This window comes from Botryllus schlosseri, chromosome 9 (genome assembly GCF_051294905.1).
Source record: "Botryllus schlosseri isolate E-star chromosome 9, Bs_hap1, whole genome shotgun sequence".
NCBI lineage: Eukaryota > Metazoa > Chordata > Ascidiacea > Stolidobranchia > Styelidae > Botryllus > Botryllus schlosseri.
The window spans coordinates 6,040,067-6,064,086 of NC_137244.1; the positions used below are offsets into that span (position 1 = coordinate 6,040,067).

The 24,020-nt window shown below is 41.6% G+C and overlaps 2 protein-coding genes across 8 annotated transcripts in view; one reads left to right on the top strand and one right to left on the bottom strand.

Moving 5' to 3' along the window:
* The window catches only part of LOC145446931 (armadillo repeat-containing protein 8-like), a 393,366-nt gene that overhangs the window by 225,554 nt on the left and 143,792 nt on the right, over window positions 1-24,020 (top strand). The gene's annotated exons all lie outside the window — the stretch shown is intronic.
* LOC145446877 (ciliary microtubule associated protein 1A-like) lies at window positions 4,713-8,142 on the bottom strand. The gene is made up of 4 exons (XM_080325248.1): window positions 7,982-8,142; window positions 7,518-7,628; window positions 6,993-7,106; window positions 4,713-5,519 (listed from the first exon to the last, which is right to left on the bottom strand). The coding sequence occupies exons 1-4, from the start codon at window positions 8,028-8,030 to the stop codon at window positions 5,038-5,040; spliced, it is 756 nt and encodes a 251-aa protein (XP_080181374.1). The 5' UTR covers window positions 8,031-8,142; the 3' UTR covers window positions 4,713-5,037.

Here is a 24,020-nt window from a genome sequence, read left to right on the forward strand (position 1 = left end):
AGAAAAATTAGGGTCTATCGATTTGCGTAATCTATAACTATACCATGAAATCATAACGCATGCTACTAAGGATGACCTGATACTTGATTCGTGGCATAGGGACGATTCTTAGTTCACGTACATTTTGTAAAATAATCCTTTGTTAAAAAATAAATGAATAAAACATTTGTTACCACACTTCAAGTCACGGCTCACCGGCAAACCTCTCGCGGCACCTACGTTAAAATCACTGTTGTCGGGAAATTCATGTGAGCATCATAAAGTTACTTTTTTACGTTGGAAAACGCCATTGTGACGTCATGTTGATAAAAGTCGCTCGCAGCCCTTGCCCCACCACCCGATATTGTCACGAGCCGCCACTGGGTGAGGCACGAATCCCCCTCCCCCCACACACAAAACCACGCACGCACGTAAAGTACCTGATAAAGAGACCCAAACTGTGAGTAACAACAGCAACGGGAATAGAGAGCATTTTCTTTGCACACTGATAGCGGTTGCAATTCCACATTCTACAATACATGTAGGACTAGTCGCTATTGTGCTAAATAGGCAAGTTTAGTCGGATAATAATTACTATCTCTTCAAGTACCGCGGTATATATTATTCGAAGCACATGAAAATAGCATCCTCATCTACAAATATATTTTCAGTAAAAAAATACCAGGTTTGTCGAATTTTGAAAGAAAATACACTAGGACACTAGGTCAAGTCAAAATCCATTAGATCTAGTGTAAAAACAGTAGGAGTGACACCACTGACCAAAAACAACGACAACACAGGATATGTAAGTATAGCTATCAATCACATACCACAATTAAGGGTTATAGGTATTGCAGTTGAACACAGCATAAAGACCACGAACAACGACAATGCAGCCTATTCAAGTATAGCTATCACATAGGCTACCACAATTTACCGCATCTATGGATGGAAAATACATAACAGCTACATAAGTAAGGGAATGTATTTGCCCAAAATTACGTGTTGGCCGTCGCTATAAATATTATATAATTTCTACAAGACTGTTGTATTCCGAAATCGATAGCGCGTTTCACTGTGCTGCGATTGTCTAATTGTTAGCGAATAGTGCGTGAGGCAGATTCGTTTGTGCCTTACTTGGCTATTGTTTCTCTGCGATGGCATTTTCTGTCATAAAGCTGAATGTCACCGTCCTTGGCGATTTTGGGAGGGTTCTGGTGCTCTGACACCGTTAATATTTGGATTTTCGGAATCAGTGTGACGATAGCATTTGATTGATACCAGTTATTATGAATTCCGAGCTATTTATGATGAACTGCATTGTCGCAGGTGAGGCACGACCCACCCGTGCCTCACCTGTGCCTCACCACTCCTTTCGCGCTGTATTTTTGAATAATAATAATGCAAATCGATGATGTTGGGTGAAAAAATGTTCAAATTTAGTTATTTGTGGGCATCGATGTAAAATATCAATAATCCTCGACTCAAGGAGGGTTTTCACAATTTTCACTTACTCACCCTGACGACAGGTGAAGCACTGCCTCACCTGCCTCATTGGACCGCATGTCACTGATGTGATGTCGTGATGGTGGTATTTAACACTGCTCCAAGTTTCAGGGTTGCTACTTAAAGATTAGGATAGTAATTTCGTCTCCGAGGTTCAGTGTGTGTTGATCTGTCATGCATCGCAAACATATTTTACTAAAAAGCCGGTATTGATCTCCCTTGAATTTGAAGATGTTCCATATCGTGATGGGTCATGACTAGAGAAATTTTTTATCTAAAAATATAAAGATTTCGATCTTCAAAATCAAAATTTTGACCTAAACAATGCAAATTAGGTGTTTTCCCGTATAATGTTACAATTGTACTACTTATCTTTATTTCTGGTTCGACTGTCCGTCCTTACGAAGTAGTTTGGCCTTAAAAAACTTTTTTGACTCACAAACTGACAAATTTTTGAATGAAAAAGCTTTGTTTTGATGAAATCTAACGGATCCTGCCCGCCACGAGATTTTGAGCAGCCCGCAGACCGGGATCGGTATTCCATTACAATATCGCCCGAGGTCACAGCCTGCCGCAAAATTCTACTACTTTTCCACTATAGGCCTACCACTCAGATTATCGTGACCGGACACAAATTAAAACAAAGAACTAAAGAATAACTAACGATCACTATATTATATGTGTCCGAAAATAAGAATGAACAATCTAAAGTGATCGTTAGTTATTCTTTAGTTCTTTGTTTTAATTTGTGTCCGGTCCGCCAAGTATTTCTTTTTCCCATATCCGGCCCGCCGACTGGAGAAGTTGCCCGCCCCTGCCCTACGGGGATCAGACGGCAAGGCGAAGCCTTGATGAACCTCCCACACTTAGGTAGTAATTCTGGAGTCGGACTCGAACTCGTAACCCATTGTTGTTGGGGCTGGCTGTGGTAGGCCTACGTACCACCGCAATATATCACCACGAATCCCATAGTGAACTTCGATTTCGTGTCACCACGACGTCACGATTTTTCAACATCACTGCCGGCTCTTTGGGAATTACAATTGAAAATATATGACCAGTATGACTCCATTCAGGGCATGGTGTGGTATGGTATATCGAGTATGGAAATATGCAAGATTTTATGGAATGGAAATTTCCAAGTATGGTAAGGAAATTTTCCGCAGGCCAACTTCCATACTTTGGCGGTTTTGTTAGAACTATGACAAATATCCTACTTTCGATTAGTCAAATCGATTGCATCTGAGAAAATCGTTCACTATGGCGTTCCAGCGTTACCTATCGCTCATGGTATCTTCCACTCCGCAAACTAACAACAAAATTATTAAAATAGTAACAAATTGATAACTACCAAGAGTAGTCATCAAAATCGTAGACTCTCAAAATGTAGCAGTTACGAATAATAATAATAATCACCCCATATAGATTCTGAAAAATTCACAGAGGTGGTCAAAGTAGCCAAGAAAGTTACTCAAGTAGAAGTAGAAGTAGCGACGGAAAAATCTATTGAAGTACGAGTAGAAGTACTTCTTCCATAAGCAACCTAAAACTACTTGAAGTAGAAGTAGAATTTACTGACTTTAAATCTACTCAAGGAAGTAAGTAGTTGTGAAAACGATCGTAATTCGTTCGCAGGGATTGTCAAAAGGTACAAATTGGGCTATGCGAAAATTGCAGAGCTTGATTCATATCGAAGCATACCAGGAGGTATTCAATTTTCGAGAGCATATAAGCATTCGTCCACATCATGGGATGAGAATGATAGTACTGATACGGAAATGCGATACTAATCCTCTGTTTAGTCGAACAGCACGTTTTAGAAAATTTCATGGTATGGCGCACTCCCCCATATTACAAGGCCTGTAGTGTAGACGAATAGCAATACGGAGACGTTTTATAGGATACGGTGTAAACACTTGCGCGATTAGTAAACGCGAATAAAAAATATGATGGGTCGTAAAAATGCCATATTGTGTAGCTTTATTTCCGGAAATTAAAGGCGTTGCTAGACTCTTTACTCAACTTTTATGAAAATTAAATGTTGAGACTCCTTGAAAACAGCCCCGAAATTCCTCAGGCTATCTTTCTGACTGGAGGATTAACCATACTTCTACTTAACAAACTTAAAATAGCGAAAAGTAAGCAAGTAGATCACGAAATATTACGAAGTAGAAGTAGAAGTAGCGAAAATCAGATCTACTTGAGTAAGTATCAGAAGTAGAGGGAAACTACTTGAGCACTTCGAAAAAGTAGAAGTACTTCGTCACAGGCCATCTCTGAAAATTCATCAATATAATTCACAAAGGTAGCTTCTCGAAGCCATGTTACGACGTGTTGGCCTCCGACATGCGACACGCATTGTAACTTCATTAAATCTGATTCTTTCTGATCAAACGATGGATACCGCTGGTGCTGGCTAATGAGCCTATTGAGTAGAAAACACGCATGGGCGGGGGCATTTCGGACATTTGATCCGCTATCGCAACATCTATAATGGCTAAGTAGCGACGAAAGTTGTATTGTGAAATGTTTTCTATTTATTCTATATTCTATATATATGCGATAATACCTTTGTTTTATGTAATTCTGTCGATGGTATCTCCATATTACTGCTGGCAGTGTGTTCGCATATACGGGTTTTACATGTCATTATAGTCTTGTCATCTCGCTTATGTTGTGATTACCACCGAATTTTGTATATGCTTTACGTTCTGTCTGCGATGATTAAGTAATTCACATCGCCTGCATATGCCACAAATCGGGATTGGAATTGATGCATCTGGAATGTTTGTATGCATAATTTGGTCGTAAATATTTGGAATGTAAGCGCCGGGGAATTTCCCCACATCAAAAATAGAATATTATCTGAGATATTGGGCAACTATGAGAAAGTATGGAAAATGTATCCAATATAATATGATATGGAAGAATGATGCTATGGTACGGCAAATTGTAAGTACGCTATGGAACGAGTGAGGTGGGGATGGAATATGGAACTTTCCCGTCCCATACCATACCATACTATATGCCCTGGCACTACTGAATAAAAAGGTTCCCAATCCCTGCTCCGCCACGCTACCATAGTTTCCAATGACCTTAAGACTTAATAGCTTGCCTATGTTGTTAAAATTCTTCCCTAATAATAGAATCCCTGATCACGATACGTAATTGCTGACTCGCTCATACAATTGAACTGTCGCACATCGTGCATCCATATAAAATGCTACTTTTGTATAATTGAAGTGGTAGAGATACTGACTTTATTTTTTTATCAGTTTTCGTTCTACATATAAAAATAGGAGTGCCATAATTTAGCGAAATAAATGAAGCATGAAGTGTACGACCACAAAAACGAGCCACCAGTTTCATGTATAAATTCGTGCCGCTTGTGTGGCGAAGATAAATTCTCAATATTTGTCAGTACATGTCAATAGGGTGCATAAATGGAAAATTTAACACTGGGAATTTATAATCTCTCAAAATGGCTTTGATGTCTTGACTCAAATGAAGACACAACCTCCCTTTTTCGTAATGGCTTGACGTGACAGGGGTTTAATCCAAGACGTCTATGATGAGCGGAGTGATGAATTCGGAATGCCGTATTCCCATCGAAAACTGCGGGGCTTTGGACTTATTCATGTAAACCTTTTCCGGTGAGTGCGCGCCTGGTCCCGGTTTCCTTGTGTTATCCCCTGGCATTTCGTTCCTTCCGAGCATTGAATAAAGTGGCTGCTTCTGCTTAGTTGTGTTTGGATGGATAACATTGTATTTCGCTGGTCCTGGCGTTCTCGCAAGATCCTCGTCAAAGCTGTTGATTTTCGAGCGACCCGTCATAGAATAGGCGGCGGCCGCCTTCTTGTTGATTATTTTCGGGCCTTGCAACTGCGGCAAGGTGTAAGCGTTGGCGGCGGGATTAGCGTCTCTTTTTCGGAACCGCGTTCTGATGGCCATTGAATATTTCGGAGCGTGGCGTTCGCCTTGTGGGTGAACTCTTTCATTGTTGTACGTTCCCGGTCCGGGAGTCTTAAATCCGGCTGTGATTGTAAGAGTAAATGTGAATCAAAGTTGTAATGAAATCGGCGAACGCCAACTGTCTTGGATGTTGTAAATGTTTATTTCTGTATTACTAGACAACGTTATGTTAAACTGTTGTAGATATGTTATTGCGATGCTCGAATATTCGTTTTAAGCTTGGTTCGACACCGTAAGCGGCTCCCTTCTGGGTACGAGACATTCGCTCGATGTATGAACAGTGGGCAGGTTCGACGTAATACTATTAGGGTTGCATTTAAAACAAATTGTGTTTTAAAACACTTCGATTAAAACATGTTTTAAACAGTGTTTTAGACAAAGACCTTCTAAAAAAATTGTGTTTTTTTAAGTAGTAAAATTATGCCATAATTGTGCAAATACTTTCCAAAAAACATGTTGTATGAGCCTACGGACAATTATCACCCGACATAGCCAACTAATATCGATATGGGATGGTTGGAGCTCTCAAAATAGTCGGTTCAACATTAACAGTATAGATATTTCGTCAAAGGAGCTATATTTACCCTATATTTTCAATTGTTAATGTCAATCCGCCATGAAGTCACAATTGAATATTCGTGACGTCATGGTTAAAAAAAAACATATTTTAAATTAGGGCCTTGTTTAAAACATGTTTGTTTTAATTATATTTATGTTTTAAATGCAACCCTAAATACTGTGCTGTATGAATTAAACTGATAATAACAAGTATAAAAACGTATCTCAATACATTGGTACAGATTTGAAGGTTCATCAAAAGTTAAGCTAATATCAGAGTTTATTTATTTTTTCAACCATGAAATACAGAAGGCAAAGTTAATAACCATGCACGTCATGAAATGAGATAAATTTGCCAAATTGCCAAGCTGACAGGTGATATTAACAGGGATACCGGATATGACTGTAAATCTAGTATCCGCGGTTTCCAAACTACAACGGCGTTCGGCACCCCAAGATTGCATGAAGAGTGGTGTTAACTCGATAGCCTTGCTTTCGCATTGCATCTCGATCGTCAAGGTACCCCTGACCATGATGGCCCGCTACGTGCCCGTCTATTATGGTGTGGACTGCTACGCATGGCGCATATTTGTAAAATTAATTTGCGAGAAATGCCCGGTTGCGTGATATTGGTAATCACTATACAACCGGGGCCATTAAATCAACCGTGAATTCACGCCAGTTTGTGTTGACAATATATCGCACCTCCGTTAATCATCGATGATCTTGCTTCTACCTCACAATTCTAGTGAGCTTACTAATCATTGCCGCTAACAATTTATTGCAATCTACGAAAATTATGCTCATGAATCTCGAAAATTAACGATTAAATTAATTTGAGTTATTCCTGTTCGAAAACATGAAATCCTTTCTTATCAACATCGTGTGATCAATATCGAATAAACCCACTATTGTGCTCCGTCACATTAAAACAAAATAGTAGATTCAAATGAGTAGATGCTAATCTATTAACTCACCCAGTTCCGGTTGCCGTGCGAGCATCGAATATTTCGGCTCGCCTTCAGGCCCGCTTCTTGTGTATCGAGCATCGATCAAGTACTTCGGACCCGGACTGACGTCTTTTGAGAACACTATTCGATAAAAACAAAGTTAAATTACTATCGCTGCTTACAAGCTCTTGACAGAAGCTGTTCGCGCGACTCGATTATTGAATTATGCTCCGCGCCATGACTCGATCTCTCGATCAACTAACACCGAGTATATCTTGAGTTACTACAAGCTGCGAAACCAATTCCGGGCCTTGAAACATAAGCTAATCGCTTCAAAGTTCAACATAGCGTTGAGAGAGCAATGAGAAAAATACATGTTATTTGCAGCGCAACTGGACGAAACTTTCGCTATACCTGTAGCGATGTAAGGGCTTCTTTATTATTATTTTTATTATGTTTGCATACTAAGATATATCTCTGTTAGATTACGATTGATAATAACTAGTTAGCGTTAATCACCTATAATTTTACGCGTGTTAACTGTTTACTTACTTGAGTTATCCAAACGCATTCCGAACGAATATGCTGGTTTCTCGTGCTTCGTGAAATCATGACCTTTAAACCCAACCGTGCTCGGCAAGCCATAACGACCGGGACCGGGACCTGTGGCATAAAATATTTGCATCAAACGAAATGGTATATTTTGAACGTGCCACAAAATATTATGTGTGGCTGAAGAAAACTACACTTGTCGGTCGCGAGGAATCACATGTATCTTCAGTGTGGCCTTATGCAGGCATATTTGCAAACTATAAGAAGTACATTATGTCTAAATGATATATACATTACGAACTGTTCCACATACACGACGTGACGGGTGAATAAATCACACACGGCACATGTACCTTTAAGGTGGGGCCCATATGTGATTAGTGCATAGTTGGTTTTGTTAAAGCGAAAACATATAGACATATGTAGTTTCTTATGCTTACAGACAAAGTGCAGTCGATACTTACCTCGCTCCCTAGCCGCAATCATCGTTTTCTTCCTATCGCCGTCCTCCATTTTTGGCAAAGCTTCCTCTACCCCTCGATCGCCCTGCAATGATGTACGATGAATTGCTCACATTTTCTATAGCACTAGTTACCCTGACGCCGATCGCCTAGCAACAGATCTCTCGAATGTCTGGCGAGTCTATTTGTACATTGTACAATAGGTCTCTCGCGTACAGGTCTTCGTGTTGTCGTAAGATCAGTCCCATAAAAGAGTAAATGTTTACCCTTTGTTCCCGGCATTAAGCGAGCATACTAGGAAAATATCAATCTCTTTTATAGCAGGCCTACAGTGCCGTCGATCATGAATCGAATCTCGCTTCGGGCATAGCAGTATCCATATAACTGGTTACTGAACATCCTATCATACCACGGTGAGAATTATATTGATTCTCTCACCAACAACTAAGTAGCTCCAGGACGACACAATGTATCATCGCACGCACTACAGTTGTAATAATTTGCGACCAAATTTTTCGAGCAATCGGATCGTGCATCCACTAAATATCTTTGGCCTTGCAGACAGAATATATAATACAACCTTGCTTCATGATATTGTCGTCATCTCGTGGATTGGGGGCTTTAGAATCTGCAGGAGCCCCATCCTTCTCCTGTTCTCCACAAATATACTATTTCGTTTATCACTATTCTTCGTACAATGACTACTGTTTATACATCCGAATAGGCGTTACCAAAGCTATGTAAGATAATTATTGGTACACAATGTGAATGATTTTGAGTATATTTCATCCGTTATTAAGATCTTGGTAGGTTTCACACCTTATCTTACGTCCACTCGTAAAGTAATAATATTATTTTTTATTAGTTAACTGTATCTTTATAACTAGACGATTATAAAGGTTTATAAAGCTACCAAGATCTTAATTATATCTACAGCGTCCTATCGGCTCAACGGGGTATTCATACGATAATCAATCAAAAAGTTACCATTTCAACGCTACGTCATTGCCAAATGTCGAAAACGCCCACATCGGGGTACAATAACAATAAAAACGAAATTAGAGAAAAAATTCCTGAAGCCATAGGCCAATAGATCTATTTGTTTGATTTTTGCTGCGGGTCGCCTCTGTATACCGATGGGCTCATTTGGCAAGGGCCGGATTATTCGGCGCTTGGACTTATCGATGTGGCAGATTTCGGATAACATGCGTCTATCATTTTGCGCAAAGGTTTCATAGCCGACGATCTTTCCTCGAGGGCAGACGCGAAGTCAAATATTGGACGACACCTTCTCTCGTAATTGCAATTTGCGAATATAGTTAAAAGTTATACTCAACTCTGTAAATTAATTGTATTTTTTTATTTTTACTGATACTAAAAGAAAGAAATCACGTGTCAATAAATCACGCGAAGTGCTAACAAAAATACCAAGTCAAATAAATCTGCCACGAAATATTCTACTTTATGGTCTTGTACGAAGATCTACGAAAATGTGATTGGCGCCTAGCTACGCCAATATGTCGGAACTTGCATTTTAGTCATCAACATCCCACATTTCGCGGTCAGGCTAATCAAATATTCGATTGACCTTGCAACTTCACAAAAAATTACATGAGTAATTTATTATTTTGATATTATAACTAACCTCGAGAATTACCTCGCGGGCAATGTTCCCTCTAATTTATTATGAATCTGCGCACACTCACCAACTCACTGCGCAGACCCTTGGACATCAGTGCGTAACGACTAAAAAAAGGGTTATCACTTCAGATTTTTTTGTGCACAACCTAGATTTTCTGTTAGCAGAGACCGTGTCACTACTGCATATTTGCGCACGTGCGCAGCTTAGAGGGAACATTGCTCGCGGGCCACGGGTTTCCCGCTACTGGAGTACAGGTATTAAGTTAGTTCAATTCAATATATCGCTGACAATTTCATCATCAGGTGTCGAAATGACTTAGAATACTCTTCGGAAGCAGCGATCCACCTGGTCTAGGAGATCTAAAAAAGGAGGCATGCACACTGAATGTAAAGTAAAAGAAGATAATATGAAAGCACAGGCGACAAATAGATGTGTCGGAACGCCCACGATCCGGTCCAGGACTGCTGTAGGACCAAAGACTATATCGATTGGTGATGTAGCCGGACTGGGTCCGGATTTTGAAATTTGTTTGAATGTCGGATTTTAGCAGGATTTTCCCCGTGAAATATGACAAACTGGCTTGGTTTTACGGGGGATTATAGTTTGGACTCTGAATTGGAAATTGACCTGCCGGATTTTTTCAGACTCTGAATTTCGAATTGCCGATTCGGATTCCGAAAATTAGAAATCTGGCCATCTTCGGTCGGAAGGCGGGCTCGATATTAGATCGTTTTTGCCTGGCCACACTAATGCTCATCGAGTCTACCATTCCGACTCTGGCCATGATATCAAAACTACGACTCCGGCTCCGATCAGGGTCTAGCCAAAATCATTAAAATCTAGCATTCTCCAATGTGTCACTGGATCAAGGTTCCGCACTAATAGTGGATATAATACGTACCGACCAGACTTGGACAACTAGAAAATTCTAGTTCTCTAATTTCAAAAAATTTCGAAAGATTAGAACGAAATGCTAGTAATCTAATTCTAATCTAATTTGAGAAATGTTTCTCTGCTCTAATTCTAATTCTGATCTAATTTGCGATTTGTTCTTGTGCTCTAATTCTACTTCTAATCTAATTTGTGAAATGTTCCCATGCTCTAATTCTAATCTAATTTGTGAAATGTTCCTATGCTCTAATTCTAATCTAATTTGTCAAATGTATCTGTGCTCTAATTTTCGTTCTAATCTAATTTATTGTTTTCCTGAAAATGCTTTTTTTTTGTCTGCGGCATTTTGCAGCGAGTTAACAAGAATATCCCTCTCACACAGCGAAATCCAGTGCCAAGCAGCCATCGCATTACTTATATACACCGTATAGTCATAGTAGCTATTGCGACGATTGTGGCATAGTAGCTTGTAGTCTGCGAACAACATTCTAGTCTCGATCACAAACAGAACAGCAGCGAAGAAAAAGAGATAGTTAACACAAGCTTGTTCACTTTCATGCCCTTAACTACATCAGGAAAAAAGAGGATGATTGCTTTAGATCTAACAGAAGAAAATATATTAGAGAATGAAGTGGAGAGAGATCGGAGCAGAGCGTGAGAACATGGACTGCGATGTCTTGAGATACTGGAAAAGAGAAAACCGTTTTCCTCATCTGTTCGGCATCTGCTCAAGAACTCGTAGGCATCACTGCAACATTAGCTCCACCGGAACGAATTTTCAGCCACGCAGGAGAACTGCAGGGGTCGCCAACTCAAAACGGGTGGCAGGCCAATTTTCAAATTTCGTAGACGCCGCGGGTCGCAATCATGCACGATACCTGACGAGGCTTTTCAGTGACTAACGAATCGTTATTAGGGATAGGCAGACATGTTACTAGCTGAAAGTCCATTTCATCCTAACGATTGATCTTATAGGAAATCCCTAGGCCGTTTTAAGCGTCTCGGTCTTGGTATAGTGTCTGGGCCATTGTACGTCAAGGCAATGCTCATATAATTTTACTCTCCGTCGATGTTTCCATGGCCAAAGTCTTTTCAGCTAGTGAGGAATAGTGTTGTTGGGTACAGGCGAATAGCTTATTTTGAAACAACTGCACTAATTTGATGCTGAAATTGATTTCAGCATTTCAAAATGCTTTATCGCGTTCTTCCAAAATAAGAAACCAGATCGTCGGCCGCATGTTGGTGATCCCTGGTATAGTGCAAAACGATAAAAGCTTGATGTACAGACGTTAACCATTCCCGTGCTTATAGGAATGCACTGTGACTTGATATGAACTTGGCTTGATTTTTGATGTATTGATTTTTCATTCACAAATTCATTCAAATTCCAAGTTTTTGCAAATTCAGAAATTATGAATATAATTCTAATCTAATTTGGAAAAAACTGTGTAGCTCTAATTTTAATTCTAATCTGATTTGGAAAAATTGTGTAGCTCTAATTATAATGCAATCTAATTTGGAAAAGCTGGAAATTTTCTAGTTGTCCAAGTCTGGCACCTACACAACAGCCACTAATGCGGCTACTGATTATGCCGAATCACTTGCAGCCAATTAGGGTTTTCTCAAGTCATATGAGTCGTATATTTGTCTTGAACAGGACCGTAACTGCCGCACTGCGCACAACAACCCCCTCCAATTGGAGGGGGTGAGTTCGAAGGGGGCCCAAAATTATTTCGCGAATTAACATAAATTATAGAGTTTTTTTGAAAATTACTGCAACTTTTTCAAAATTTTAACGTTGCGAAGTATTTGGATTATTGGGTACCCTTCCCGCAAGAAAAATACGCATGAATTATAGAAATGGGCATTTCGCCGTCAGTCATATTACCGAATCGCGACGCACCAAGACATATGAAGATTTAGCCCATGTAATATCGACTTCGAGAAGTGTGCCAGACGATCGGCAGCGATAAACCCTTGGCCAAAAATGACTGACCTTATGCTGACTGAAAAATTCAATGTATATTTAATTGTCCAAATGTTCCTGTCCTGGCAATCTGAACCCCCAAGACAAACGAAATCCCACTAGAGAAACGATATTTGCCAGTGAAGAAATGCCAATTTGAAATCGTGTGCGTCTTTTAGTTTAGGGGCTAGATCATTGGCACCCAACGTGGATGAGTCCGCGAGCACAGGGATTTTAGGTGGCTCAATCGGCACACACATTGACAAATTGTCAATCTGGCATTTCCTTGTGTGTTTTCAATGCATAGACGCTAAAGGCTAGACTCATAGTGAATGTGTTATTTCAGGGGATTAATATTGATAAAACATTGAGAAAGGATCATCGATCAAAATTTGGAGGTCTGTTTTCTACCGCGGACTTAGTTTTAGCTTCAGCAAGTCGAAAATCTATGGTAATGTCGAAATTTTCAATGTTTTCGTCCATTTTCGGATGATGATTCCAGAATATATGTCATTGACGAACTAGCGGGGCTCGTGCACTTTCGAACCAAACTCACTATACATCCTTACGTAGAAAATAGCTTTTGGTCCGAAAGTGCTTGAGCAACGTACTGGTCCGGTTTCTTTAAAATTAGATTTGAGAATTAGGCTTCTGATGTGATGCGTCATTCGCAAAATACCACTTTTGAAATGTTAGTCCTTAATAGCTGTCATATAAAACATAAAGATACCTCAAATATGTGGCTGGCGGTACTGAACAGTGAATACGTATAGTGCTTTCAGAACTACATTCATTGCAGTGGTGCCACTTCAAGTGTTTTAACACTAGATCTAGTGTTTTTTCGATCGTCCTAGTGTTCTAGTTTTTTTTCGCACAATTTTGCTAATCTAGCGTTTTTCTGCAATTGTGCGAACAATGAATATTCTAACTTAAGACTACTAAATTATACGCTAAATTTATCGCCAATAAGTCGATTTGGCGTCTCTGGCTGTGTTTGTTTTCAATAATTCTATGTGGTGGTGCAGAAACAAGCGATTTTACGTAGCAAGACGCGCTGTGAATCCGTACTTATGAGCGAAAGTCTCGGAAAAATGAAGAGCGATTTCGCTCTGATGCTCTGTCGTTGCGTTGCACTCACTTTGTAGATTCGGGCAAGATTTTCATTTGCCGAGGACAGTATACTTTCGTACTTAAGAGTATTGAAACCGTTAACAGCCTTATCAACCCAAAGAAAAGTGAAATCAATCATCCTCTAGCTGTGTAATTTCCCTCTGTGATATTATTTGATGAACTTGATGATTTGTCGGAAGAATGGGCTGCTGCTTTGACAAATTCGCAAAATGAGCTGCGTTTCAGTCAAAGGAATTTCGGCAAAAATTGAAATCTGTGCACAATGGATTCGGTGAATCAAAATTCCCTTTATTCGGGAAGCTCATGACGAATCTCTTGGCATTGCCACATTCCACTGCATGCGTGGAAATGAAGTAGGTCTATGTTGCACAGTGCACAATCCATAGGCGCTGAACTCTAATTTTCCCTAGGTATGCGGGATTGATGACGTCACAAAGGGCTGACGTCATAGTGCGTCAGAATTGACAAATGAGCTGACTCTCAAGCGTTCAATATCACCTGTCACTTGTATATGATGCCAAAATAACGATAGTATTAAGTAGGCGCGCAGCCAGCCGGCCGCTTGCTGAATTGATTGAATTCATTTCAAATTTACCAAGGTAGCATCAGTTTATTATGGTTGAGTACATGCACCAATGCCGATAATACATCGATCGGATCAGCATCATTGTGTAACGGACTCGCACGTAGTACTCGACACTACTACGACACATCACGCTACTTTAAGATTACTAGCAAGTCCGACTATGCAGTCAATTAGCGAGTTCGCAATCTCCCGCAACATATTCGCCAACACGCGCGCCGATAATCAGGAGATTTCAATCACTCGCCTCGAGAACAAACGATTACGCATCTTTGGCAACGGCTAATCAACTAAAGTTACAGGAATTATTCTCACAAATGGAAAGTCTGTGCTGGACTCTATTCATTAGTCACTCTGATTTCAGAGGAGTCAGAAGTTTCGATATCAAGAGCCTGCAATACATTTTCTGATCGTTCTGTTTAGTATTAGCGTTAATCAAAATCAATTACGCCGCTGTCTGTTCACAATCAGTATGTATTTCAATCAATTCCGTCCATGTTCAATGTCTGAGCCAGTCTTACATCACAATCACAGAAAACGCGATAGTTCCGGCCGGCGCTCAGATATCATATTCCGACCCCGCAGGAGATGACAATCGCCGCATTGCGCTCAATAGAAATTGACATCTTTAGTAACTCAAACCTTGAGACACATCTTCTGATGGTTATGTTTAAGTATTAGCTGAAATCAAGTACGCATGTACGCACCGTCGCACATGCTTGCGGACATTCGAAGTCAATCTTTCCACAATCCAAAGAGCCAAAGCATTCTAGGCACGAGACGCGATCGTTAGGCTAGCGATGTTATATTTCGTAACGGGCCTAGTGCACACGCAATTGTGTAGGCCAACGATGGTATCTTGCGCAGGCCAGCGATGGTATAGTGCGCACCGGGCCTAATCCAGATGCGATTCATCAAGTCAGCGGAACTAGGCTTGATGGAGGCGCCATAACTCAGGCCAGCGACGATTGCAGAGCGCGCGGCAATTAACGACTTCGCAATCATCTCAGCGCGAGATCGCGTTGCGTTACATTGTGCACAAACAATTCTCGCTAATTGGACACAAGCCTCTCGTTAATTGACGGTGGCCGCGCACAACACCGATAAAATACGACGACTTACTGAATTGCAACTGAATATTGGCGTCAGAATGGTCATTTCAAAAGGACTGGATTTTGCTATGCGCCTGATTGCATTGCTACTGATTTGCTGAAGTGTTCAGCAGCAGTACGAAATACATTGCTTAATTTTAAAGCGATCAATTCACCAGCCAGTTAGTTACAGGCCTAGCCGAATTCTGGGTATGCCGCATACCCAAAAAAATTTCTAGGTATGCGCGGCATACCTAGCATACCTGAGTTCAGCGCCTATGGCACAATCTGCACATGGACACGTCATCCCAATTGTTAGGTTGAAGATGTACGGTCGTAAGCAAGATGCCACACGAAAGATTCTTATGTTTAATGGATGGTGTACAATCGAAAGATAATTTTTATGATGCCGTACAATTCGAAAGCGACATTAGGCTATTTGATTTATTCTTACTTTGTTGAATTCGTTTCATTAATTTTCGTTGAATAATCATGCAGTATATCATACATATGTGTCGAATTCACATGTGGAACACTTCTTATCTATGGATTTGTACCTTGGTCATCATGATTACTTGGCAACGGCAATTTCTTCTTGTAATTTACTAATCTAGTGTTTTTTTTCGGCAATAATCTAGTGTTTTTTCACGACATAAGCTTGTGTTTTTCCAGGAACCTAGAGTGGCAACACTGATTCCATAGAATGTTAACATGGAATGGCAACGACCGATTTTGCAGCTTCGTTCCGTTTCGCTGAGGCAGGAGTGGAGAATTGTTTTGCGTAAGAGATTGTAGGATTTCTGGCAATCCAAAAGTTATCTTCCAGGGAGCAGAAATTACTGAATCTGGTCTTGATCGAAAGCTATTGTCGCACTGATTCCAAAAATATGAATACTGTTACGAAAATATAAATTTTATTCTAATCATGGTCCTGGAACCCCCAAAATCTGCCTCGAATTTTGCATTGTGATCTACTTTTGTGATTGTGACGCAACAAAGCAGTCTGGCTGTCTTTTCTTAGCTTCACCCTCGTTTTGTCAGACAAAAATTGTTGGGTCACGATCTCAAAACTCGATCACAATGCGAAATTCGAGGCAGGTTTTGGGGGGCTCCAGGAATATGATTAGAATAAAAGTTATATTTTTGCAATTGGTAGAGCAGCAGCTTTTCATTGATATGTCCTTACTAGCCTACACCATGTAGGCTCACTGCGAGGCCATTTTTCTTCAGCGCCCCCCATTTCGACCCCGAGCGTTTCCGCCTCCTTCAAAATCCAAATCCCATTTTCACTCGAATCTATCCATTATCTTAGCTCGAATCTGAATCGTGTATTAATTTTAATGATTCGAGTCGAGTAGTGCCGCCCTATTTCTTGTCGCTTCCTTTTTCTATACTATCTTCTTTACTTTCATTCAGTGTGCATGCCTCCTTTTTACATCGCCTAGGCCAAGGTGGGTGTCCGATTCCATAGACAACTCCTAGTCGCTTCGACATCTTCCTTTCTTTTCATTGTATCGCATTTTTGTGGTGTATTGAACTGATAAAATTGCTAATAAACCAATGATGATGATGATGATAGTGAAAGATCATTTTTTCGAGTACTGAAATTATACGCTTCTCGCCACTGAAAGTTTATTTATTAACCGGAATTATAGTTTCGATACTCATTTTCACTGTTGAAGCCTTGGAACCTTGATTGGCGGTATCGTAGCACCGCTGATGTCAGTGCACAATCCTTCGACGCGTTGACTGAGAAGTTGTCTACACACTTCAAGGACTCAATTCATGTGCAAGCAGCCAGGTACGAATTTTACAACTGTAAAATGCAACCGGGACAATCGTACGCCGATTGGATCGCTACTCTACGCGGAATCTCCAAAGATTGCAACTTCATATGCTCAAGAGATGGCTGTGATCAGAGCTACGTTGATGAGCTAATGCGCGATCTCATCATTAAAGAAACGCCGCACGCGGATGTGAGACGGCATTGTCTAACACAAACCAATCCATCCCTTGACGACGTTCTCAAAGTAGCCGCAACATACGTGAGAACGCTGGAAACTGATAGGGTTATCCAGGGCGAGAGTAGCAGTAAAGACACTTCTATCGTCAACAAGATGACGGGAAGTTACCAGAAGGGGAAAAAACCTTCCAAATCCAACCAAGGCAACTTCCCAGAAAGGCTGAAATCCTGCAGCCGCTGTTTCATCGATCACCAGAGAAAAGACTGTCAATATCGACATTCAGTATGTCATAAATGTGGTCGTAAAGGTCATATAAAACCTGTGTGCATGTCTACCAAACCTAGTATCACGCAACAGGTCACATCCGTCAATTTCTGCTCAGTGCCGCTCCTCTCCTTCGACATCGATCAACTATATCGACGCGTAGGAAACCAGCTCTGGATCAACTCCAGCATCAACGGCATTCCGTTGCCGACACAGTGGGACACTGGTGCACCCTCCGCCATGGTGGGATTGACTGGGTACAAAACTTTGGGCTCTCCGAAACTCTCAGCATACCATTGCTCTTTCGTAGCGTATGGCGATAAGCCACTGAAAGTGAAAGGTATTTGCACTGTAAGCGTGCAGGTGGGTTCTGAAGTTCGAGTTGGCTTAAAATTGGTGGTTCTCGACGAACACCGTGGGCAAAACATTTTTGGTCTCGATTGGAGCGATGCTTTCTCCATGACCGCTAAGGGAACGTCTGCTTTGGATGCAATTTCCTCGCAGATGGTCAAGTCGCAGTCATGTAATACTATTGACATTTGTGATTCGAACGACAAATTGGTATCTTTTCAGTCCAAATTTCCCTCCGTTTTCTCTAATGTATTAGGACGATGCACCAAGACAAAGGTGACAATTCACTTGAAACCTAATGCCAAGCCCGTATTTAACAAGCCACGTCCTTTGCCTTTCGCAAGGCAAATCGCTGTTCAAACCGAATTGTATAGATTAGTCAATCAAGGTATTCTCGAACCAATCAATTACAGTGATTGGGCAGCACCAATTGTTGCCGTCACTAAATCAAATGGATCAGTACGCATTTGCGGTGACTTCAAAGCATTGAATCAACAAATTCAGATAGATCAACATCCCCTGCCCTCCTTGGATGAAATTCTTCACAAGTTACAGGGTGGTTGTATATTCACGAAAATTGATCTTGCCGATGCTTATTTTCAGCTAGAATTAGATGATGATGCGAAGAATTTGTGTGTCATCAACACGCAATTCGGTCTATTCCGTTATCGACGCATGTGTTTCGGAGTCGCATCTAGTCCCGCAAATTTTCAACGCTGTATTGATGCCATGATCGCCGGCTTACCCGGTGTTGCTAGTTTTCATGATGACATAATCGTTACTGGCATTGATGAACGCGATCATTTTCGCAACTTATCGCTACTCTTTGAGCGCCTCACCGAATACGGTTTCACCGTCAACTTCGCTAAATGTGAATTTTTCAAAAGTAGTATCGAGTATCTTGGTCACATAATTGACAAGGACGGCAAACGCCCGTCTCACAAATCCGTTGAAGCAATCAAACAGTTGCCTAAACCTCAGGATGTTCGCCAGCTACAGGCATTCCTGGGCAAAGTCAATTATTATCGCGCGTTTATTCCTAATTTCACGAATAAAGCCGCTTCGTTGTACCGTATTCTTCAAAAAGACGCGGAATTCATTTGGAATACGGACTGTGACGCAGCTTTTCGCTTTCTCAAAAACGACGTAATCGACGCTACGCAGTTAGCTCATTATGATGTAAACAAGCAGCTCATTATGTCAACGGATGCTTCTCAATATGGAATCGGCGCTGTCCTCTCAATCGAGCACAATGGCGAAGAGAGACCGATCGCACACGCATCGAAAACACTTTCCGATTCGCAAAAATCCTACTCTCAAATCGAGAAGGAAGCTCTGTCAATCATTTACGGAGTCACTAAATTTCGTCAATTCTTGTATGGTAGAAAATTTACGCTCGTTACGGACCACAAACCGCTTTTAGCTATTTTCTCGCCAGACAAGAAAATTCCCGTGATTACAGCGCAACGCTTACAGCGATGGGCACTAACGCTCATGGCTTACCAATACGATATTCGCTATAAACCGACTAATCAGCACGGAAACGCAGATGGTTTATCTCGCCTACCAAAGGGTCCAGACCCTGAGTTTGACGAACTGGAAATTCGTGAAAACGCGGAGATCGTTCACGCTATTAATATGGCATTCGATGGCTTACCGTTAACTCGCAATGAAATTCGGGACGCGACGCTGAAGGACAAAACCATGAAACTAGTGCAATTATCCGTCACTCATGGTAATTGGAATCCAAAGACGCACATTGATGATTTTTCTTGGTTTTCGACTCGCAAACATTCGCTCTCTTTGCACGAAGACATAGTCATGCTCAATATTGATGGTTTTCAGCGGGTAGTAATTCCGCAGTCACTTCGATCGCGAGTCTTATCATTGTTGCACGAAGGACATTGGGGTATCGCGAAAATGAAGCAGATGGCTCGACGCTACATCGCATGGCCTTCCATTAATCGCGACATTGAAAATCTCGTGAAGAGTTGCGACGCTTGCCGTAAAGTAATGAAAGCGCCTGATCGTCAGTATCGCGAATGGCCCAAAACTTCTGAAAGCTTTGAACGAATTCACTTGGATTTCGCAGGTCCAATAAACAATAAAATGTTTCTTGTCATCGTCGATGCGCATTCGAAATATCCTTTCGTTAAAGTAATGAATGTCGGTTCTACCACAACCTTGTGTGTGGTCAACGCTTTGCGGGAAGTCTTCTCTATTGAAGGCTTGCCCGTAACAATCGTCACGGATGGCGGACCGCAATTCACATCGAATGAATTCGATACGTTTTGCTCTAATTTGGCAATCAGCCATATCGTATCACCATAGTGTCCTATATGGTGTCGACACAAGCAAATCGCACGGTTCAATGAAATTGTATCACGTCACAGTTCCCATTTGGCTACAGGCAATTTGACGGTGATTTTTGACCGACTTGCCGAGCATCAAATTTGATAAAACGGGTATCAATCGAAAGCTGCCGCCGTACTGATTACGAAAATATAAATTTTATTCCGCTCGCGGCCCTGGAACCCCCACAATCAGCCTCTAATTTTTCATTGTTATGGAGATTGGCATTGGGACGCAACAATGCTGTCTGGCGAAACGACAGACGCAACAATACTGTCTGGCTCCCTTTTTCTCGAGCACCTGTCTCGTTTCGCTAGACAGCATTGTTGCGTCCCAATGCCAATCTCCATAACAATGAAAAATTCGAGGCTGATTGTGGGGATTCCAGGGCCGCGAGCGGAATAAAATTTATATTTTCGTAATCAGTACGGCGGCAGCTTTCGATTGATACCCGTTTTATCAAATTTGATGCTCGGCAAGTCGGTCAAAAATCACCGTCAAATTGCCTGTAGCCAAATGGAAACTGTGACGTGATACAATTTCATTGAACCGTGCGATTTGCTTGTGTCGACACCATATAGGACACTATGGTATCACCGTCTTTTCACCCTGCCTCGAACGGGGAAGCGGAGCGTTTCGTCCAGACTTTGAAAGCTGGATTAATAAAAAATTGCGACGGGGGAAAAGATCTCAACTTCGCGCTCCAAACACTTCTCGCTACTTACCGATGTGCACCGCACCCGGGCATAGACTGGAAAACGCCTGCCGAGATTTTACATGGTCGACAGCCGCGCAATTTGTTAAGTTTGTGCTCGCCCTTCGATAAATCGAAACCCGTTACGCCTAGACAATCAGTCACTCATTTCGAGATTGGTTCCTCGGTTTACGCTCGAAGTTACCGAAGCGGACCAAAGTGGGTTGCTGGCGTGGTGACGGAAATACTGGGGCGTGTTGTGTACATTATAAAAACGGATCATGGGTATTGGAGGAGGCACAAAAACCAACTCCAACCACGCTTGATTTCAGCTGGCCATAATAATACAGCCACACAGGAAGTTGCTCAGCCTCCGCAGTCGCAAGCTGAGCAACCATTGGTTAGGAACAGGGCACAAGATCCTGCAGCTAGTCCTGCTCGTACGTCGGGTAGACGTTACCCCGTTAGAAATAGAAAACAAACAGATTTCTATCGGCCGACGTGAATCCCCTTGTACCCTTCAACTTACAGGGGAGGACTGTTATGTTCGTGTATTTACGTTGGTATCGTTTCACTCTATTTTGTATAGGACTAGTAATTAGCGCCAATCATTATTTCCTCGTGTGCCTTGCGTTGTATTTATACCCTGTGTTCTGTTGTCTCGGGTCTTTTCATTTAACTGAACTCTGGATCGTGTCGCCTGTCTTAAAGTTATTCTGTTGATAATATACTGATTCTATATTGCAATCTCGTCGTATTGAGTTATTGTTCAAACAAGATCAAGAACATAACAATAGTAGCTGCGGAGGTTACTGGACGTAGCACATTTTTGAAGTCATGATCATCCCACAACATTGTCACCATAAGTGGATGAAGTCGGTATGGTCGAAAAAGCTCGCCCCCTCCAATTGGTGGGGTTTGGGGTGCGGCAGTTATGGTCTTGTGCGATAACACACAATGCGATGTAATTAACGGAGGATGCACAACAACCAGTTGCATTCTCTTAAACTGGCATTCACCTCGGCATAGTGCCTTTCTTCGATGTTAGTCGCTATTCCGAGGCTCCTTCTAGCTCTTTCCATTCTTTGTGAGTGCGCCCTTTCATCGAGTCTTTTTCTGGGCGTTTTGTCGCCGTAGGAACAGCGACGTGGGGAACGAGGAGCCCAGAGTAACCTCCGACGCGGAATCGAACTCGTGCCGCCTGAGAGGTAAGCGGTTTTCGTCACCATTACGCTACCTCCACCGCAATTTTAGGATATGTGAAGCTTTATATGCAGTGGCGGCTCGTGACAATATCGGGTGGTGGGGCAAGGGCTGCGAGCGACTTTTATCAACAAGACGTCACAATGGCGTTTTCCAACGTAAAAAAGTAACTTTATGATGGTCACATGAATTTCCCGACAACAGTGATTTTAACGTAGGTGCCGCGAGAGGTTTGCCGGTGAGCCGTGACTTGAAGTGTGGTAACAAATGTTTTATTCATTTATTTTTAATCAAAGGATTATTTTACAAAATGTACGTGAACTAAGAATCGTCCCTATGCCACGAATCAAGTATCAGGTCATCCTTAGTAGCATGCGTTTTGATTTCATGGTAGAGTTATAGATTACGCAAATCGATAGACCCTAAAATCCGACCGTCACCCCAAATTCGAAATCCGGATCCAGTCCGGCCAGGTAAAAAAACATTGAAATCCTGCTCCTGCTCCTGAACCGGACTGTGGCCATCTCTGGTTACGACCAGGTGATAATAGGCAACCAAAGCGGAGGCACCCGGCGTACGATTGGATCAATAGACTGGACAACTTCTAGACCTCTCATTTTCGCTCTAAAGGCAACTGCGTAAACTACGTACGGAATAAAGATTCAATACGATTCATGTTCGCACTTGACTTGACCTGACTAATTCCAATGACTAGAACTCGAGAGATTGCGTAAGCCTAACTGGAAAGGTCAACGAGTTCGGACACATACGCAATTGTTATCTCATACATTGGGCCTGTCATATTGAATCCAGAACATCAATTTGAATGGTCTTTGAAGAACTAAGGACAGCAGCCTCGGAACTTCGGTCTCGGAACAACGTAGGACATTTTGGCCTTGAAACTGGAGACTGTGACACAACACATACGGCTTACTGTCTATAAGTCTGCTGCGAAATCGCCGTTGGAAAATATATTAATATATAAATACATGAATAAAAGCCGTAACTTAGTATACTGTTACAAGAAATCATCGAGAAGTAGCATACGCAATCTCATAACCCATTCCGGTATGGTACACTGTCAAAATCAATGCAAACAGACGAACACCGAACTTTGAGTAAAATAGATCGAGGAATAGGCTGATCGAATGATCAGCTGTTAGCCGACATCGAAAATGAAATAGCTATCGCAATTGACAGGGGATTGTAAGCAAATGGTTTGAAGGCCACAATTTCACAGTGAAATGGACATTGGCGAACGTAAAATTATGCGAATACTTGAATAGCTTCTTGGAGGTACAGAACTTCAATATACAATTAAATAGTATATTCATATTGAAATGAACCCGAATATTTTCGGCTGACACTCGTCAGGGGTAATCGTCAGCAACTAGTAGAGAATTGGAAAGAACATTGTATATCAACAATCGTATCACAAAATATGACGTCACCAGCATGAAATTTCGAATGAGAGAGCGTTCAATGTACTATTTTTAGGTGATACACGAACTCCACGAACTAGTCTTTTTACGAACGTTCCGCTGCATGAGACTATTGATATTTGTGCCAACGCGCTGTACGGTGGTAAGTTACCGCCACCATCAATCCCGCGTAACGTCTTTGTTGAACTTTTACAAGCGGCAACTTGCTGCGTGGAATTTAGCTTTAACGAGGTCATGTTTCGCCAAATAGACGGCTTAGCCATGGGAAGTCCCCTGGGACCTATTTTGGCCAACATTTTCGTAGGGTATTACGAGGGCGAGCTTCTGTCCCAGCGTGAGTCCGCCAAACCACTATTGTACCGCCGATACGTAGATGATACATTTGTCATTTTCAGGAATGAATCGGAGTGTGACCAATTTCTCATTCGCTTAAACTCGCTTCACCCGGCCTTGCAATTCACAATAGAA